Genomic DNA, 19891 nt, shown 5'->3' on the forward strand with positions numbered 1-19891 from the left:
AGTCATCTTGTATTTTTGGAGGGAATTCCGAGAATAAAAAGTCTTCAGTAGTTATCAGTTGTCAGACTGGAGCCATTCATTTTTCACCTGCTTGTGTTTGTTGTCTGGCAACCAGTCAACGGTGCTATTAGTAGAATTAAGATCCAGAAGAAAAGATTGCCCCGTAGGAGGTAAGATAAAGGCTGGAAAGTGTGGCTCGTTATCAATATCACAATAAGGAACAGGTCAGAAAGGATTCAGTGTAGGTTTCATTTCAAACAGATAATCTCTGCTGAAATAATAGCGTAATTGTTGCTTTGAAACCCTTATGTGCTGCAGCACACTACAGCTCATTTGATACAAACTGAAGAACCTCAACAAGCCTGAAGCAGACTCAAGAAAGTGAGAAAGGAACGTGCAAAAGCAGAAAACTGCTTTATCCCATACTACCAGGTCAATATAGTGAAGCAAAACTTATTATTTGGGGCAGTTTTATACTTTGATTTATGTCTCTTCTCTCCTTCAGACTGCTTTCTGTCTGGCTACAAAACTATATTCATGCAGTAACGTAATACAAAATATTGCAAGTGTAACAACAAATGTCAATACAGTACATTGCCAAAACCCTGAACCCAGACAATGAATGAAAACTCTCCAGGGTAATTCCTTAAGACATATATATTAGTTTTACTCAAAGTCTTCAAAACAGTCGTCATTAGCACAAGTTGTAATAGCAAGATGCAATGGCAGCTGAGGATGACCAACATAATTTTTAGGTTTTTTTGGCAAAATGCCTGAAAGTTGACCTTGAAAAGTAATTGCTGAGTGGGCTTTTCATTTTTCAGATATTGTGCCAGTCTCTTAACCGTCTCTTTTGTAAATGTGGATTAACTGTTTGGGGATTAATCTGCTATTTATGTTACTGCTTGTAGGAAGAAGCAACCGGCAAAATAGTTGAAGCTCTCTCTAAAGTCCCGAATGCATAAAAAAATGCAGGTAAACAATACAAAGGTGAAAAATAAACACAGTGGGAGGCATTCTTTCACCCACTATGGCTCCATGCCCTGTAGCAAACAGGGCCTAAAAGCCACACACAGGGAAGATGGACAGGGAAGAATCCATTCTGGCACGGACAATGTGTAGGACAATATATGACCCATTGCAAGCCTCATCTTTTTGTTCTGTGTTTGTACAGTGCCTAGCACAATAGGGTCCTGGTCCACGACTAGTGATCCCAGTTGCTATGGTAACACAAATAAATAATAATAGAAGGAGGTAGGGCAGGGCCGGGCTGCAAGGTATGTTCTGAACAGCTCCGTGTTGTGGAGTGGCTCGTATCAGCTTTCATAGTGTTAGTGTGATATAGAGATTCCTGAACTGCCTAAATTACTCCAGTGGCTGTTTCAGCTCCCAGAGTCAGGAGGCCACACAGATGGCATAACGCCACCTTCGCCCTCATGCCCCCAGACCTAGAAGAGGCACAGAATAAAATGTCACCCGCTGAATTCTGTGGTTATCATAAACACAGATATGCATATGAATGTGTATATGTCTGCTCTATCACAGGGCTCTCTGAAGCATCCCTCATTGTAGTAGCTAAGAAAGTGTGTGTGTGTTACTTTTTACTCCAACAGTAACTAGGCAGAATATTAAACAGAAACTACTAAAGCTGAACGTTTTTAAATCTGCAGGACTGGGTAACTTGCACCCAAGAGCTTTAAAACAATTGGCTGAAGAGCTCTGAGCCATTCGTATTAGTATTTAATCAATCTTGGAATACTGGGGAAATTTCAGAGGAGTAGAAAAAAAAGCAAATGTGCCAATACTGAAAGGGTAAATGGAATGACCTGGACAATTATAGACTAGTTAGCCTGACATGGATCCTAGGGAAAATCATAAGAAAGGCTGCTATGGGTAAAGAATCAAAGGATGGCAGCACAATTAATGCCAATCAACATGGTTTGGTGGAAAATAAGTCTTGTCAAACAGCCTTGATATTAATTGTTGATGAGATTACATGTTTGGCTGATAGACTTAACTGTGCTGACATAATGTACTTGGAGTCCTATAAGGCATTTGACTTAGTACTGCCCTACAGCTGATGAAAAAATCAGCACTATACAAAAATCAATGTTGCATATACTACATGGATTAATATATGGCTAACTGATAGATCTCAAAAAGCCGTAATTGGGAAATTATTATCTGGTGTTTCTAGTGAGGTCCCACGGAGATTTGTTTGTGGCCCAATGCTATTCAATATCTTTATCAATGACTTAGAAGAAAATATAGAATCATTGCTGGTAAAGTTTGCAGATGACACAAAAATTGGTGGAGCAGTAAACAATAAGGTCAGGTCAGTTCTGCAGAGTAATCTGTCTCACTGGATCACTTGGGCTGATATGAACAACATAGATTTTAAAGGTCATGCATTTAGGAATAAAGAGTATAGGTCACACTTACAGGGTGGAGAACTGTAGTTTGGAAAGCAGCAATCCTGAAAGGGATTTAGGGACGCGGGTGGACAATCAGTTTAATGTGAGCACTCAGTGTGATGTGGTGGATAAAGCCTGGTCTACACTTGGGGGGGGGATCGATCTAAGATACGCAACTTCAGCTACAAGAATAGCGTAGCTGAAGTCGATGTATCTTAGATTGACTTACTTTGCGTCCTTGCGGCGCGGGATCGATGGCCACCGCTTCCCCGTCGACTCCGCTTCTGCCTCTCGCCCTGGTGGAGTTCCGGAGTCGACGGGGAATGCGTTTGGGGATCAATGTTTAACCTAGATGAGATGCAATAAATTGATCCCCGATAGATCAATCACTACCCACCTACACTACCCGGCAGGTGATGCAGACATATCCTTAGAAAGCTAACACAATACTTGGATGTTTAAGCAGGGGAATACTGAGTAAAGTTGGAAGGTGGTATTAACACAGTATATGGCATTACTGGATCCACTACTGGAATACTGTGCCCAGTTCTGATGTGATAAATGCAGGGGGGCAGGGAGGGTAGCTCCCTTTTATCGACACCCAGCCAGCCAGTAGCTGTAAAATCCCTCTTAGTAGCTGTTCTCTAATTGCTCTACCTGTAAAGGGTTAAAAAGTCTCACTTCGATACATAGATAAAAGGAAGTGAGTGGGCACCTGCCCAAAATAGCCAATGGGAAGGCTAGAACTTTTAAAAATTGAAACAAGACTCCCCTTTTGTCTGTCTGTTGTTCTCAGGGAGAGGCAGACAGGGAGCAGTTATGCTGTGAGAAGCTTGGGCCAAGTATGAAAAGTAATCAGCATCATACCTAGAAACTACTCATCTAAAACCCCAGATATGTAAGTAGATCAGGAAATGTCTAGGAAGACACCATTAGGTTTATCCCTTTTATTTCCTTATAATAATAAAATAATAATTGGAGATATACCAATCTCCTAGAACTGGAAGGGACCTTGAAAGGTCATCGAGTCCAGCCCCCTGCCTTCACTAGCAGGACCAATTTTTGCCCCAAAAATTTATGGCTTGTGGATTCCCCTGTGCTAACCCCAGGTGCTTTTATTTTGCTTGTAACCTTTAAGCTGGACCTCAAGAGAGCTATTCTTGATGCTTAGTCCTTGTAGTTGTTTTTTTTTAAATCTAGCAAAAGCCTGAGTTCCCAGGTGTATTTTCTTCTTTTTTTATTAATAAAATTTACCTTTTTTTAAGAACAGAATTGGATTTTTGTGTCTTAAGAGGTTTGTGCACATGCTGTTTAATTAGCTGGTGGCAACAGCTGATTTCCTTTCTTTTTTTCCCCCTTTCTCAGCTCTTCCCCTAAGAGGGGGCTGAAATGGCTTGAGGGTACCCCATAGGAAGGAATTCCCACGTGTGCCTTCCTGTGTTCTCAAAGGGCTTTTACACTTCAGTGGTGGCAGCATCTATCAATCAAAGGTCAGAGAAAGCTGTAACCTTGGGAGTTTAATACCAGCCTGGAGTGGCCAGTATTAATTTTTAGAGTCCTTGTGGGTCCCCACCTTCTGCACTCGAAGTGCCAGAGTGGGGAATCAGCCTTGACATCTGGTGTCCATGTTTCAAAAGGATGTTGACAAATTGGAAAGGGTTCAGATAAGAACTACAAGAATGATTTGAGGTCTGGAAAAAGACGGTTACTCACCTCCATGGGGAAGTTTACAGAGCTTATTCCCCAAGAGTCCCGTCAAGAATTCGCGGCCCTGCTGGAAGAAGGGAAAAAGGTGGCGAGAACCTCCCTCCAAGCATCCTCACTCCGACCCCACCGCCTAGGTAAGGCTTGAGAGTCACCTAATTGGAACCGATATGAGCAAGCACTCGAAGAAGAAAAGACGGTTACTCATCTTTGTAACTGTTGTTCTTTGAGATGTGTTGCTCATATCCATTCCAAACCCGCCCTCCTTCCCTTCTGTCGGAGTAGCCGGCAAGAAGGAACTGAAGGGGTGATGGGCCGGCAGGGGTATATATCCGGCGCCATAACGGCGCCACTCCAGGGGGCGACCCAGCCAACCCACTGAGTGTTGCTAGGGTAAAAATCTTCCGACGAACGTGCACGCGGCGTGTGCACACCTAATTGGAATCGATATGAGCAAGCACTCAAAGAAGAAACCTACCTTACAGTGAGAGACTAAAGAAGCTTAATCTATTTAGTTTATCAAAATAAGATTCAGAGAGGGTCCCTGGATCAGTGGGGGTCCACTGTAGGTTATGCGGGGGTCCATCCCTTGAGCTGGGGGCAGCGGGGCCAGAACTGCACTGTGGCCGGAATGCACCAGAAAAGTGTTCTGGCATTTTTGCTGCACGGAGGACACCATTTGGTTCTCAAAATGGCATTCTCTGCAGAGTGGGACCACATATTGTACATGAGAGGTCAAGCTGGCGTGGCGGGGGTGTCCATTCAGGACTATACCACAAAATAATTTTAGTTAAAGTGAAAATAAGGGTTATGTGACAAAAATGGATCAGTGGTTAAAAAGCAGAAGGATTAAAAAGAAAAATATATCTACTATTGAAAAAGTACATGAAATCAACAAGGATCAAAGTGACAACAGAAGTGTAGTCAGTGATAGAGAAGCCTCATTAATTATTATCACTGGAGAGAAACATAAAAATACAGAAGCTGACAAACTGAATGAAAGCACAAAGAAGAACAGGACATGTGATGACCGTTACATTAAATTTGGCTTTACACCTGTGTCGTACAAGAAGATATACAGTTGCCACAATGTGTTTTATGTTACAAAGTGCTTTCTGATGAGTGTATAAAACCAGTCAAACTCAGCTGTTATTTAGCTATCAAACAGGCTCCATACAAAGATAAGCCTGTAGAATTTTTCAAATAAAATTATGCTAAGTGAAGGCTGGAAAACTGAGCATTATTAACACGACCCATGTCAATAGGAAAGCTCCCAAGGCTTCATATAAAGTTAGCTACAGAATTGCTAAGGCTGGAAAACTGCACACAATTGCTGAAGAACTGATTCTTCCAGCAGTGAAGAACATGGCAAACATAGTGCTAGGAGAGAAGCAAGGAAAACAATTGAAATTTTTCCCCTGTCAAACAATACGGTATCTAGAAGAATATCTGACACAAGTGATCAAGTGGAAAAACAACTGGTGTTTCACTTGCAGCTGTGTCCATAAAATGCCTTGGAAATCGATGAATTGACAGACTTTGCTAGTGTGGCTAATCTTCCATACATTTATTATATTTTTGGTGATGAGATGGTTGAAGACTTTTTGATTTGTTGTCTTTTGCCCACATGCACAACAGCAGAAGATATTTTTTGAAATTTTTTTATAGAAACATTCTTTCCAGAGACATGGGAAGTGAACCCTCGACATTACTTCTACACATGGGAGTCTGTTGGTTATCCTGGGGTAAGATAGTGACCCATTTCTTCAAACTTCACTCAGAGATATTGTTGCTTTCTATGGATTATCCTTTTGAGCTTTCGGGCTGTCTTAAAGATGAAATTTGGCTATCACAGTTGGCATCTTTGGTGGACATATTTTCTCAGTTAAATGAACTGAATTTAGGTGTCCAGGGAATATCAGTAACCACCTTTCCCCGCCTCACAAGAAAAGTTTTGTAACTCTCTCAAGAAGAACATTACATATCTGTGTTCTTAGATCCTTACACAGCAGCTCCTCTTTTGCCACACTATCTACCCAGTACAATCACACTGTCATCCTATACAAATCACGATGCTATTGTGTCCTAAGTGTGAAGCAATGTTGAAGGTCCTGATCCTGCAGCAGAACTCTTATATCCACATATAGTCCCACTGGGGCTGTCAGAGTCCAAGCCGCTGAACCCTGTTGCAGGCCACAACAAACAATCCAACTAAGATTGTAAGAAAACACTTCTCAGCCTATTATATTACCCCTCTCCCCTCCAAAGTGGCTGAAATAGCACAGTGCTCACTTATCTAAAAAGACTGTAATTTATAAGGAATCCTAAGGACTTGGGGAAGAACAACGAAGAGAGAGAAGATGGGAGTCATATTCAATAGACTCTTCTTTTGAAACCATGGGAATACACTCTCCCTCCCTTAACACAAAACAGAGCGTTAAGAAATTAATGCTGTTCTTACCACGAAAAAGAGATGCTTCCAAAATTGTCCACTTGTCCTTCAACCTTGAACCTTTATTTTAAAACAGTGAAGCCTTTTGTAAGTTACATACAAAGGACATTGTTCAAACATTATTTCAAGCCCAAATAAAGAACATGAAGAGTAAGTTTACCTTTGTTCTACACATGAAATCTAAGTTTCTACACCATGTTCATCCATATGGTATATAAATGCCTAACAAGGAAATTGAGACACACAGAGATTTAGTCCAGAGTTTTCAAGAGGCCACTGATTTTTGATGCTTCAGTGTTTGGGTCTCAACCTGAGATAATGTAGCTATCTCAAGCTGGACACTCAAAAAACGGGGCACTCAAAAATTAAAGGCCACAGTTGCAAATGTGAGTGTAAGTGACTTAGTATATAGTGAGTAGGTGGCAGAGCCAGGCTAGAACACATGCCTTCTCTCTCCCCAACCCACATTCAATCTACTGGACCATCCTATGTATGTTCCCAGGATTCTGTGTGACGGGACAGAGAAAGGATATCACCATTAGGTGTTCTCCTTTGGATATGAAAGAGAGACGGGCCATTCATATTTCACCTCCATTCATAACTCGATGATTTTCAATGAAAAAATAAACAAGGATTTGACAAACAGAGCAGAAACACCAAAAGAGTTACAATATCTGTCACTATACACTTTGTCCCTCTCCACAAAAGGAAAGATAGTGCTGCTGTCACCAAACATGGTGTAAAATCAATTAGCCATATACCACCTTATGCTGTGATCCCATCAGATCTCACAAGCTATGCAGGGCCGGGTGGGGTCAGGTCAGTGTTTGGATCAGAGACCTCCATGGAACATCTAGTTGTTATAAGAAGGGATGATGGTGATTCATTAGATGGGTCTCTTCCCTCTGAGGCACTACGGAACCAGTGACCCAAAATGGTATTGGGGCACTGTGCTGCTGGGGATGCAGTCTTTCACATGACATGTAAAAGTGAGGCCCTGACCACTTGTGGTCATTAAAGATTTGACAGCACTTTTTGCCAGACTGAGGGTATTAACCCCGGTGTCTTGGCCAAATTCCAGCATGCTGGAGCTGGGCTTCCCTGGAGGCAGGGAAGGTGGGAGGCAGCTAGGAGATGCATAGTTCTGTGAGCCACACCTCCAGCTGCTTTGGTCCAGGAGGGCAACAAAACCTACTGCCACCAAAGGAACAATTCCAGAGAAACTCCATGCATTCAAATTCTGCATTTCCCAAACCTATTTGGGAATAACCTGGTTAGGGCAAAGACCAGTCATAAGAGTCTCTCTGTATGTCTATGCAGCAACTAGACACCTGTGGCTGGCTCATGCTAGCCAACTGAGGCTCACAGGGCTTGGGGGACTTAGTAAAAAAGATAATAATTGGAGATATACCTATCTCCTAGAACTGGAAAGAACCTTGAAAGATCATTGAGTCCAGCCCCCTGCCTTCACTAGCAGGACCAAGTACTGATTTTTGCCCCAGATCCCTAAGTGGCCCCCTCAAGGATTAAACTCACAACCCTGGGTTTAGCAAGCCAATGCTCAAGCTGCTGAGCTATCCCTTAGGGGCTGTTTCATTGCTGTGTAGACTCCCAGACTCAGGCTGGAGCCCAGGCTCTAGGACCCTGCAGGGTGGGAAAGTCTGAGACCTCGGGCTCCAGCCCAAGTCCGGAAGTCTGTACAGCAAAGAAACAGCTCCACAGCCCAAGCCCCACAAGTCCCAAGCTGGTGAGGCTGTTCTGGTAGTAGTAGGCACATTTTAAAACTTTTTGTCACAACTGTCTTTACTTTTTTAGCCCTCACAGTTGTGACAAAAAGCTTAAAAATGTAACCTGAACATAATCAATGCATTGGTGTCTGCCTGAGTCTGCAGACAGCCTGGAACAATAGCTCTGAGTAGTGGTAACTGCCCCATGAAAATATATTCTGATGCAATCAATAGACTCCAGGAGCTGGGATTCTAGGCCTAGGTTTATAGTTCCTATGCCTTAATCCAGCTTTGCCAAGGAGTCAGTTTAGGCTGACCCCCAAAGGGAAGCCTGGTATTATACATCTTATTTTAAACACCAACCCTACTTTTACTTGGAATACATGCTTTTCATTCTTTGGAACAGGCACACCTGTTTTCTCTACTAACTCAAAGCCTTTGCAGCCAGTTATGCTCAGGGGAAAGAGGGAGTGTAATAAATAGCAGAAGCAAAGAATTTACCCAGTAAAGAGCATTCCATGCTTTCCGTATGCAAATTCTGCAGAAGAATTCTACATCTATGGTACAGAGCTGCTTTCTGAACTAAAATGTGCAGTGCCAACACAGCTGTTATCAAGCACTGCTCTTTCCAAGTCTCCATTCAGTTTGATGGCTACTATTATGCCAACAGTACTTCCATTACAAACCCATCTATCCACCACCATGGAACTCTTTTTTGGCCATAAAAACTCATTTCAGCTAGAAATTTGATGCTCGAGGTCTCATCCCAGGTGCCTGCCTCTCTCTTCTAATGATATAAAGTTGACCCAAAGCAGCCTTAACTGATGCTCTGGGAGATCGTTTAAGCCAAATTCCCTGCTCTGCTTGTCTGTCTCTCCCCCCTTGATCCTAAACGCCCCGACTCCGTAAAGGTTTTAGAGTGGTGGCCGTGTTAGTCTCTATCAGCAAAAACAACGAGGAGTCCTTGTGGCACCTTAGAGACTGACACATTTATTTGGGCATAAGCTTTTGTGGGCTAGAACCCACTTCATCGGATGAATAAAGTGAAAAATACAGGAGCAGATATACATACATGAAAGGATGGGAGTTGCTTTACCAAGTGTGAGGTCAGTCTAACGAGATAAATCAATTAACACCAGGATACCAAGGGAGGAAAAATAACTTTTGAAGTGGTAAGAGAGTGGCCCATTACAGACAGTTGACAAGAAGGTGTGAGTAACAGTAGGGAGAAATTAGTATCGGGGAAATTAAGTTTAGGTTTTGTAATGACCCAACCACTCCCAGTCTTTATTCAGGCCTAATCTGATGGTATCCAGTTTGCAAATTAATTAATTAAAGAATTTAAGCATTAGCTTAACTGTAAGCATGTACGTAATTCTATCCCTATTCAGCAAAACATTTAAGCATGTGGTTACCTTTGAGCATCAATGGTACTTAAGTCCCACTAAAGTCAAGGAGATACAAGCACATGCTTAAGTGTTTTTCTGCAGAGGAATGGTGTGAAGCATGTGCTTTTAAAGTTAAGTAGGTGCTGAATTAGGACCAAAGCCAAGACACGCAGCAGAATCTTAAAATGCATTAAAAATGAATTGCACAAAATAGATACCATCTAAAATTGAAAACAGAGCTTGTGCCCCCATCTCACCGAAACAAGTGAAATTGAGTATCCAAAAGTAACACCTCTGTGTACATACATAAGTCATTCCAACCACAGGGTCTAGTAATGTGGGCTGGAATGATTGGAATGTTGATGAAAACTTTAATCTAAATATCAAATTTTGTGGGGAAAAAGGGATGGGGTGAATTTTGACAAAATGTTTGCAATATTGGTTATTTTGTTTGTTTTTTCAGTTTTTTTAACCAGCTATAGAGCTGATGACACTTTAAGTTTTGAGGCGTTTATTTAACGAAAATTATCATTGAAATTGAAATTTTAACCAAAAGAAGGGGAAAAAATGAATGAAAAGTCCCCCTCCACTCCCATTTTGGACCTGCTCTCGGACCTAGATGTCCATCTTGTTATTGATAAAACATCTTAAACAACATGGCAGCTGCCATTTTTAAAGGTCCTAGGAGCACTGGGCCAGATGCTCAGCTGGGGTCAATTTAACCCAGCTCAGGACTTGAGCCACTGATTAGTGACAAGGTTTCGAGATCAGGTATATATGTTAAAAACTTGGATTGGAACATTTGTTCTCTTCACAGCTCACCCCAGGTGCCCCTGGAGGGCATGGGGGAGGGGAGTAAACTAGCTTGTCTCTCTCATCAACAGAAGTTGGTCCAATAAAAGATATTACCTCACCTACCTTTCCGTTTACCTTCCTGCATGGATCCCCACATCATGGGTCACAGGGAAGTGGAAATGACTCTACCCCTTCCAACGTGTCAGCCAGAACAGCTGACCTGCTGTGAAGTAATAGGTTATCTGCACCAGGAAAAGTTCTGGCACAGATAACTTCCTGCTCCGGAGCAAGAGGACAAGGGACCAATTTGCACTCCTGGAGCAGTTAGTGGCAAATCCACAATGAAGCCGCAACTGAGAGTTGTTCATCATTTTAAAACAATCTTTGACAGGAGAATCTTTTTTAAAAAAGCATAAAAATGGGAAAGATCCCTACCTTATATTGAAGGCTTCGTTTTTAAAAGAACGATACAAACATTCCCCAAATAGTTTTGCTTCGTCTTTGTTGTTAGAGCGTGAACTTGAAACCATGCAATGCTCTTTCACAGTACATCCTCCTCCGCTAGCTTTTCCTCTCCTCCTCGTTAGCTCGCTGTCCAGCATTAGCAGAGAAGAATGGGGAGTTACTGGTGCGTTGTAATTACCAACTGATAGTTTGCCACTGGGAGAAGCTGAGGAAGAGTTTCTAATTAACACAGGCCACTTTCCCTTCCTCATGCAGCTGTTAGATCCTTTGTTGACACACAAGATGGAGCTGTTGGAGGGAAATACAGTCACATGCAGAGCGACATATTAACATCTCTATTATTAGCAATAATTTAAGTGAGTTTGATGGTGTCTACACGTGCCTAGAAATGCAATTTGGAATTTCATCTGAGACAGAGCGATAAGAAATGAGGGCCCATGAGCATCTTCCCTACCCAGTAGGGGCTAGATTATGAATTCCTTGCTCACACTGGTGAGCAGTTACTCACATAAGTAATCCCATTCAGGGGTTCGCAGCCTAGCCCTATATCGTTTAATGTAGAATGTGCACAAAGATCAAGAATAATGTTTTCCCTCCTTTTAACTGATTTAAGAACTTCTTAATTTGCTGTAATTGAATAAATTAAGAATATAATATTGATCACTGGGTGGAAATTTTTCAAGGCAGTTTTCTTTAAAGCCTTGTGTAATGTACCAAGTTGGCTTTGTGTGTGCAATGTTACCTCTACTGGCCGAGGCACATAACAGGAATTATTTACTACTGCTAGCTACGGGAGTTCTCCTTTTGCTCAATTCACAGAGGTTTGTTAATTTTGGACAAAATTATCTTCCAGGGGAACCCAATGCTCTGCAATCCTCATCATCACCAGCACATTTTCAGAGAGGAGCAGCAAACCTGTTGCCTCTCATGGCATCCTTGGGGGGCATCTCCCACACTCTCTAATCAAGAAAGAGCCAAGCCAAAGGAGCTCAGCAGGGAGCTCAGACAATCATATTTTGAACATCTGCACAATCTACAATGAACAATGTCTCATTCTGGTGACTCGGGTGGGTTTATTTTGTGGGCAGAGTTGGGAAGAGTAGCATCACCTTTGCTTGCCCAGTCTGATCCCTACCTACAGCAAAGGCCTGTTCTGTCTTGTAGTCAACTGTTGTCTGTTGCTATAGCACTTTGGGCTGAGACTGGGTTCTACCTAAGAACCAGGGACAGCTTGAGAGCCTACTTTGCACTTATCAGGGGAAATCCTCAAAGCATTTTAAATGCACTGATTAATTTGGTCTCACAACTCCTATGTGAGGAAGATGAATATTATTACAGGATCCCCATTTTACAGCTAAGGAGATTGAGGCATAGGGAAGTTCTCCGATTTGCCCAAGGTCACACTGGAAGAGAACCCAGGTCTTATAAGCTTGTATTCTTGTGTGTTAATCATAAATCTAACCTGCTTCCCCTATAGCCTCCAACACAGAAATGCTGCTGACCTAAGAAATAGTTGCTTCATAGTTCATGTAGCTCATTAGGTCCCAGGTTGGGACATCTGAAATACTGGGTGTGGTGAAGGATTAAGACATCCAACTAAAGTAAGGGGCCTAGGAGGCATTTTCCACCGGAAAATATAATTTAAACTAGACTCTACATGGAAAATTCTTTCCCTTTCTACTTTTAATTTTTGCATTTGGCCTTGTTTATATTTGACTGGTTGGTTTGTTGCTGTTGTTTTTAACATTGAAACTAAAATTCCAGATGCAGCTTCTCTACAATTCCAGATTTTGTACATTTGTGAGCATCAGCAAAATTGTTATTTATTTGCTCTCCCTCTCAGATAGCACAGAACTGGCCCTAGCACTGGCCCCACCTTCTTTGTGCCTTTAGAGCTGCACACAGCGAAACTTGGACATGACGTTGGGCCTGCAGGTACTACTTGTGCATATCATAAACTTGCTAAGAGGATTCTTATTGAGGGTTTTCACAAATGTTGTTTCTCTTGTCCACAGTGCAGTAGAGAAACCCTTTTATGGGGTCTGATCTTACTCCCATTGTAGTCACTGGGAAAGATTCGTATTTATTTCAGTGGGAGTTGGATCAGGTCCTTGGAAACATACCAAAAACCCACCTTTTAGTCATTTCATTGTTTTAAGCACTGGGATGTTTTTAAGGGTACACTGTTTCTGGCACCAAATAGCCAGATGTCACCTACTGCCTGAGGAACAAAAGACGCCCAAATTAGCCATTCCTCCTGATGAGTAACCCAACCAGCTAATTAACACTACAATATGATTAAGGAAACAAACAATTCACAAGTACTTCTTAAAGAAAATAAACACCGAGCTTCTCTAAAAGCCACCGTGTAGTAAACTGATCTGATTGATGCAGCCTGATACAGCAGGCTCAACTAGCAAAAGTTACCACCTCCCCAACAGGCATGAACCTAGTTCAGGAATGGTCAGGCTCGAAACAATTTATTTTAAAAAGGCTGGTTCAGGTGTCAAGTGCTTATAACTGTTTATGGTAATTAAAATACCTGCTTATTCATGTACCTTTATATCCATGAACACACCCTGCAGCACCTCTGTGTTTGAAAAACCCAATTCCTCCTTTGTAAATGAATAAACAGAGAGGAAGAGTGGACAGTGGGAAAGGAAAGGAAGGAAAAGTGGCTTCAAAGGAAACCATGACATAGCTCCAGTTAACAATGGCCAAGACTTTCAAAAGTGACAAATGATTTTCAAACGCCCACCTTGAGAAATGTTTAGAAGTCTGGATTATCACAGGGTGTGAATACAGCACTTTCTGAAAATCAGGCCCCAATAAGGTGTCTTAAACTGGGCACTCAAAAATTGAGGCATTCCAAATCTGCAGCTCTAACCCCTAGGCTCCCAGCCCTGCACCACAGCTCATGAAAGTAGATCCGGATGGGTCTAAGCCATTTTAGTGAATTAGCCCTTCATTGTTTACATTAAATCCAAGTGAGCTCACAAACATTGACTTATCCTTCCAAAAGTCTGGATTATACCGCGTGGCTCGGATGCAAAAACAAAGATTAGGATTTTTACATTAATTAATTAGTTCAAAAATGGAGAACACGCAGGCCAGAAGGGTGTTGACTTTGCACTAACATGTCCAGCAGAATGTATCCAGTCATCTATTTGCAATCTTTTCACAAGCAAGATAATGACTTGCTGCCACAGTGACTTGAACGCTGTGGACTAAGCTGTGACCAAACTCATGTGCAGGAGAAAGAAGGGGATGAAAAGGAACCCTCCCCCGTTTCCTTGGCCCAGGCAAAGAAGACAGGTACTTGGGGCTTGTCTGCAATGCAACATCTTATGGTGTTTGAACACTACCAAGAACTCCAATTGAGAGCTAAGCCCCATTGCGCCATTGCGCCATGGGCTGTACAGACACACAGTAAGAAACTGTCTCCACCCCAAAGAGCTTACTGTCTCAACAGACAACAGGTGGGAGACAGGAAATATTTTACAGGTGGGGAACTGAGGCACAATGAGATTAAGTGACTTCTCAAAGGTCAGAGAGAGCTGGGAACTGAACCCAGGAGAAATTCTGGCTGAATTAAGCCAAATGTCTCTTGCGGTATCTCAGAAGAGCAAGACCCCTCACTTTCCTTCCAGCTGTGACTCTAAGGCCTGGTCTGCACCTAAGACATAGGTTGACCTAGCTATATTGCTCAGGGCTGTGAAAATTTTTATGCCCTGTGCAACATAGTTAGGTCGACCTAACCCCTTCTGTAGACGCAGCTGAGTTCATGAAAGAATTCTTCCATCAATATAGCTACCATCTCTCAAAGAGATGGATTACCTACATCAACAGAAAGCCCCTTCTGTTGATGTAGGAAGCATCTATGCTACAGGACTACAGTGGCACAGCTGAAGCAGTGCCGTTCTCGCCATTGTAGGGTAGACATATCCTAACGTTATCATCTACCCTCATATCATCTAATTATATTGCGAAGAAAAGATAAATGTAACAATGGCTTTTGCCTAGAAGTAGTGCTCTGATGGAGGGAAAGAGGTAATGAAGGTAACCACTCTTCCCATCCCATCCCCACATCCTTTTATTCCCTCTCCCACCAACGGTGGTGAGAAGTGGGGTATAGTGTAAGTTCCTGTACCCCAAACCCACAATTCAAGCACAACCAAGGTGAGTGAGAAAACATAAGATAATCACCTAGTTATTATCAAATAAGTTTTGATTTGATTAGCTAACAAAAATCAGGTACACGATCCCTCAAATAAACAGGGTTTTCTGACCACAAAATTCAAGAGAGACAAGGTGGATGAGGTAAAAATCTCTAAATGACCAACTTCTGTTGGTGAGAGAGACAAGCTTTCGAACTACACAGAGCTCCTCTTCAGGTCAAGATCAAACAGATAGTTTAGCATAAGTAGTTAACACAAATTCTAAGGGACCAGTTTGATCTTGTATTTAGCTATGATACTCCCAGTATGCAGGGCCAGCTTTAGGCCTATTCCACCAATTCCCCCGAATCGGGCCCCGCGCCTAAGAGGGCCCCGCACTCAGTGAGAATCCCTTCCCTGGCTAGAGGCACCTTTTTAATTTTTATTCACTTGGCGGTGCTCTGAGTCTTCGGCAGCACTTCGGTGGCGGGTCCTTCGCTCGCTCCAGGTCTTCGGCGGCACTTTGGCTGTGGGCGGCGGGTCCTTCAGTGCCACCGAAGACCTGGAGCGAGTGAAGGACCCGCCGCCGAAGTGCTGCTGAAGACTCGGAGCACCGCCCGGCGAGTACAAGCCCCACATGTTTTTTTACATGTGGTTTTTTTTTTTAGTCATCCCTGCGGGGGCCCCGTCGAAACTGTTCGAATTGAGACCCGCACTTCCTAAAGCCAGCCCTGCTAGTATGTTTCCCAGACCTGAAGAAGAGCTCTGTGTAGCTCAAAAGCTGGTCTCTCTCACCAACAGAAGTTGGTCCAATAAGAGATATCACCTCATCCACCTTGTCTTTCTAATATCCTGGGACTGACATGGCTACAACAACACGGCATACAAAATTCAAGACACTTCTAGCAATATGAAAACCTCCATTGCAAAACTACAATTCAGGCAGGATGGGCAACTTTATGTCTATCCCCTGCAGACCTGGAAGATATGATCTGCCAAAATCACTGACATTACTATAAAACCCAAAGTGTTCTCAGCTGCAGTAAGAAGTGAAAGATGAGCAACGTGCAAAGAAGACTGTTCTGCAAAAATACATCATGGGCAGTATTTTCTGCCTCAGCATTCACTCTTGTGTGCCCTCTTTTACACACTCAACCAACTGTGCCACAGAACTGAGCATGCTCCTACTTTGCATGGGCAAACAGCCGGTTGCAAGTGCAGACCCCAGGGTTTGGCGATCAGCTACTGGTTTTGCACATGCAAATCCGGGGTTCTTTTACATGCAAAATAGGTACACATCTACACTGTAGGGGCTAATCATTTATCTGTGCAACAGTGAACACCCAAAAGTCAGCACTGTCTTGACGCTGGATGAACAGTCAACACAAAGAGATATTAAATATACTTATTGCACAAATATTACTTTTTTTATTATTTATTGTTGAGAGTTCACAGTGTGCCTGCAAGACAGAACAAAGAGAAGGCTCAGCTCCTGCCGTCAGAAAGCTTACATGCAGCCTAAAGAGTTCTGGAATTGCTGATGCTACAAAAAGGAAGTTTTATCGCTCTTATGTTGAATGGTATGAAATATAACCTGACATTTATGGATTGTTGTTATTTATTAAGCAGAGTCATTGCGCTCAAGCACTAAATTCTAGGAAGGAAATATACAGATCTCTTTTGTGTACACATGTACATACATACACACACACACACACACACACACACACACGCACCATGATGTGGATGGTAATGATCACAAAAGGGGTCTTGTTTTAAATCCTGCGTTCAATACACTGCTAGAAGAACAAAATGAAAACAAACTATTGTGTTAATCTGCAGATTAGCCCTCATAGTCTGTCAATTTAATACTGATTAGTAAACAATGTCCATAATTAAGCTGTTGTTGGTGACACAAATGCCCCACGAGCCCAAACTAATGCTGTAGTATTCAATCCCTTTACAAAGGATGGTCAGATACAATTCCAGGAATGTTAATGCTGTCAAGTATCCGTGATGTACATAACAAAAGGCAAGCCTGAGAGTTGAGGTAATTAAGATCACGATAGACCTTCTATCTGTCTAACCTGTATTTGTTTATTGACTAAATGCTGTTAAGTGTAGTAAATAAAACACCATGGAATCATGAGTTAGACCAAAAGGGATATGATGTTTATGGGACAGAATCAAACTCTGGATTCTCCTGTCATCAAAGAAAACACATACCCTTTGCTAAGGCCAGTGACATTAATGTGCATGACAGGGGTCCATGGGGCCGTGGTCCCCTAATTGTTTAGAAGACCTTTTAGTCTGGTTGCAGACTGCCTGTCTTGGTATTTGGGGAGCTAATTGCATTGAAATCCGCCAGCACAGAGCCACCCAGTACTTGCAGTGATGGGTTAGCTCATTTATCCTTAGGATAATACCCTGATTCTCTTTGTCAACCCGATCTCCCACCTTCCTTCCTAAGCCCTCAACCCACTTGCAGAGAAGGAGGAAGCAGGCTTCTGACAGTGCAGTCAATGGAAATTCACCAACTAGACGAGTGCAAGAAGACAAATGTTTAAACACCGGACAATGCCCCTTTGTAAATGTTTTCATTTACTGCCCCTTCTGCTACCCTCAGATGGACAGCACATGATATACTGCCACAGTTGAGATCAGCAGAGGCACTCAAGATGGAGCTCCCTCCATGTACATTAGACAAGGCTGCTAACAGGGCGTTTGTTCTCTGTGAGGGGTCCTCGATTTTGGAACTTGCACCAGAGCCCAGATTTATTAACCTTCTAGCCACACTGCAACACCCATCTTCTTCCCCTCTTTGTTAAGACTGGGGAGTCTGGAGCTTGAAATATTGCTGGGCAGTCCTTTGGGTTTATGCTGCAGTTTTTAATTTAAGGGATAGGAGCATCTCCTAGTTGTATTTGTAAAAAGTGAAAACATTAATTAAATAATAAAAATAGTGCAGACATTTTTTTTTAATGGACCGTCCTCAAATGTACTTTGAGATTCACGACCAGCTTCATGGAGTGTGAGGAGTTAATCACAAAACATTTCTCCTTGATACTCACAAGCATTTCTCAATTTACTCTATTTTCTCAAAACTCCGTCCTTGTCCCCCATCCTCACTAACATACAAGTAATAAAATAAGATCTGAAATAATTTGCATCTACTGAGCATCTCTCTTCCAAGAGTCTCAGAGACCTTGGCATACCTTAAATGGAACTGCACAAACCCCTCGGGGACAGCAAGCGCAACTGTTAATAGTGCTGCCAAAGGTTATAGAGAGTAAGAATTAGAGGCAGAACCAGAAAGATGTGCAAGTGTCTTCCTGACCCTCCATCCTCTAGTGACCAGTTTACCAAAAAATATCACTGAATTGTTTCCTATATGGAGTTATGTGTGTTGTGCTCAGTCTAGATGATCTAATGATCCTTCTGGCCCTAAAACCTACGGACATAGGAGCACCTTGCTACATAGTACATATTCAATAACACTTTAATGGACACCACTCGGTGTGACATAACAACATAGCACCTACACTGCCCAAACATTAGCTAATTGGAAGGTGGTGGCTCTAGGAAAGGTGTCAATCAACCAGCATTTCCAGCCCCAGAGCAGCCTCAGAAGCAGTACTTTATCCAATAACATGCCAGCACCATTGAGAAGCAGTACTTTATCCAATAACATGCCAGCACCATTGAGAAGCAGTACTTGATCCAATAACATGCCAGCACCATTGAGAAGCAGTACTTGATCCAATAACATGCCAGCACCATTGAGAAGCAGTACTTTATCCAATAACATGCCAGCACCATTGAGAAGCAGTACTTTATCCAATAACATGCCAGCACCATTGAGAAGCAGTACTTGATCCAATAACATGCCAGCACCATTGAGAAGCAGTACTTGATCCAATAACATGCCAGCACCATTGAGAAGCAGTACTTGATCCAATAACATGCCAGCACCATTGAGAAGCAGTACTTTATCCAATAACATGCCAGCACCATCTCAGACAAAGGGCAAGGTTTCAAAATACCTACAAACCATTCATAATCACAGTTGGGGGTGTCTACAACCACCTGCCTCAGAGGTTATTTTTAATCATGCTGCAAACTAGAATCAGAAGGCTCTTCAGGCTAATGTGTTAGAGAAACAGGAGGAGTACACTTCTGCCATAAAATAGCGTGTTCGCTGCTTGTCTTCAGAATGCCTTGCGTTCATGCCTACAGCAGATTATATTAACTTTGCCAAGAAGCTCAGGAGTCCATCAAGCCACTGCTGAGCACTGTCAAAGATTTCTGCAATCTGAGCCATTCTCAAAGGCTGCTGGTTCCATTCACAAATTCCAAATTCTCCAAATGAAGATGCATCAATAAGTATGCACTGAGGGCCTGAATAAGGACATCAGCCATATTTTATCACTTTGGCTTATGCTGAGCAGTACTTCACAATGTGAGTAGTCTCACTGAGAGTAATGCAGCCACTCATGGAGGAAGGTAAGTGCGAGTAAGCATGGCAGAATAGGGCCCATCAGGAACAAGTTATAGTCTGCTTGACCCCACCGTATGTAAATACACCTCTACCCCGATATAACGCGACCCGATATATCACAAATTTGGATATAACGCGGTAAAGCAGTGCTTAGGGGGGTGGGGGGGGCTGCACACTCAGGCGGATCAAAGCAAGTTCGATATAATGCAGTTTCACCTATAACGCAGTAAGATTTTTTGGCTTCCGAGGACAGCGTTATATTGGAGTAGAAGTGTTCTGTATTTAATCCAG

The 19891-nt window shown here is 42.5% G+C and overlaps 1 protein-coding gene across 1 annotated transcript in view; it reads right to left on the bottom strand.

Annotated features, from left to right (window-relative positions):
- LOC123368201 overlaps positions 1 to 19891 on the bottom strand; it is a 158367-nt gene that overhangs the window by 64401 nt on the left and 74075 nt on the right. The window contains exons 3-4 of the mRNA XM_045012786.1: positions 10916 to 11233; positions 6580 to 6630 (exon numbers count right to left, since the gene is read on the bottom strand). Coding sequence (XP_044868721.1) covers positions 6580 to 6630; positions 10916 to 11233 — 369 coding nt within the window. The remainder of the gene's footprint in view (positions 1 to 6579; positions 6631 to 10915; positions 11234 to 19891) is intronic.

The sequence above is a fragment of the Mauremys mutica genome, chromosome 4 (assembly GCF_020497125.1).
Source record: "Mauremys mutica isolate MM-2020 ecotype Southern chromosome 4, ASM2049712v1, whole genome shotgun sequence".
Taxonomy (NCBI): Eukaryota; Metazoa; Chordata; order Testudines; family Geoemydidae; genus Mauremys; species Mauremys mutica.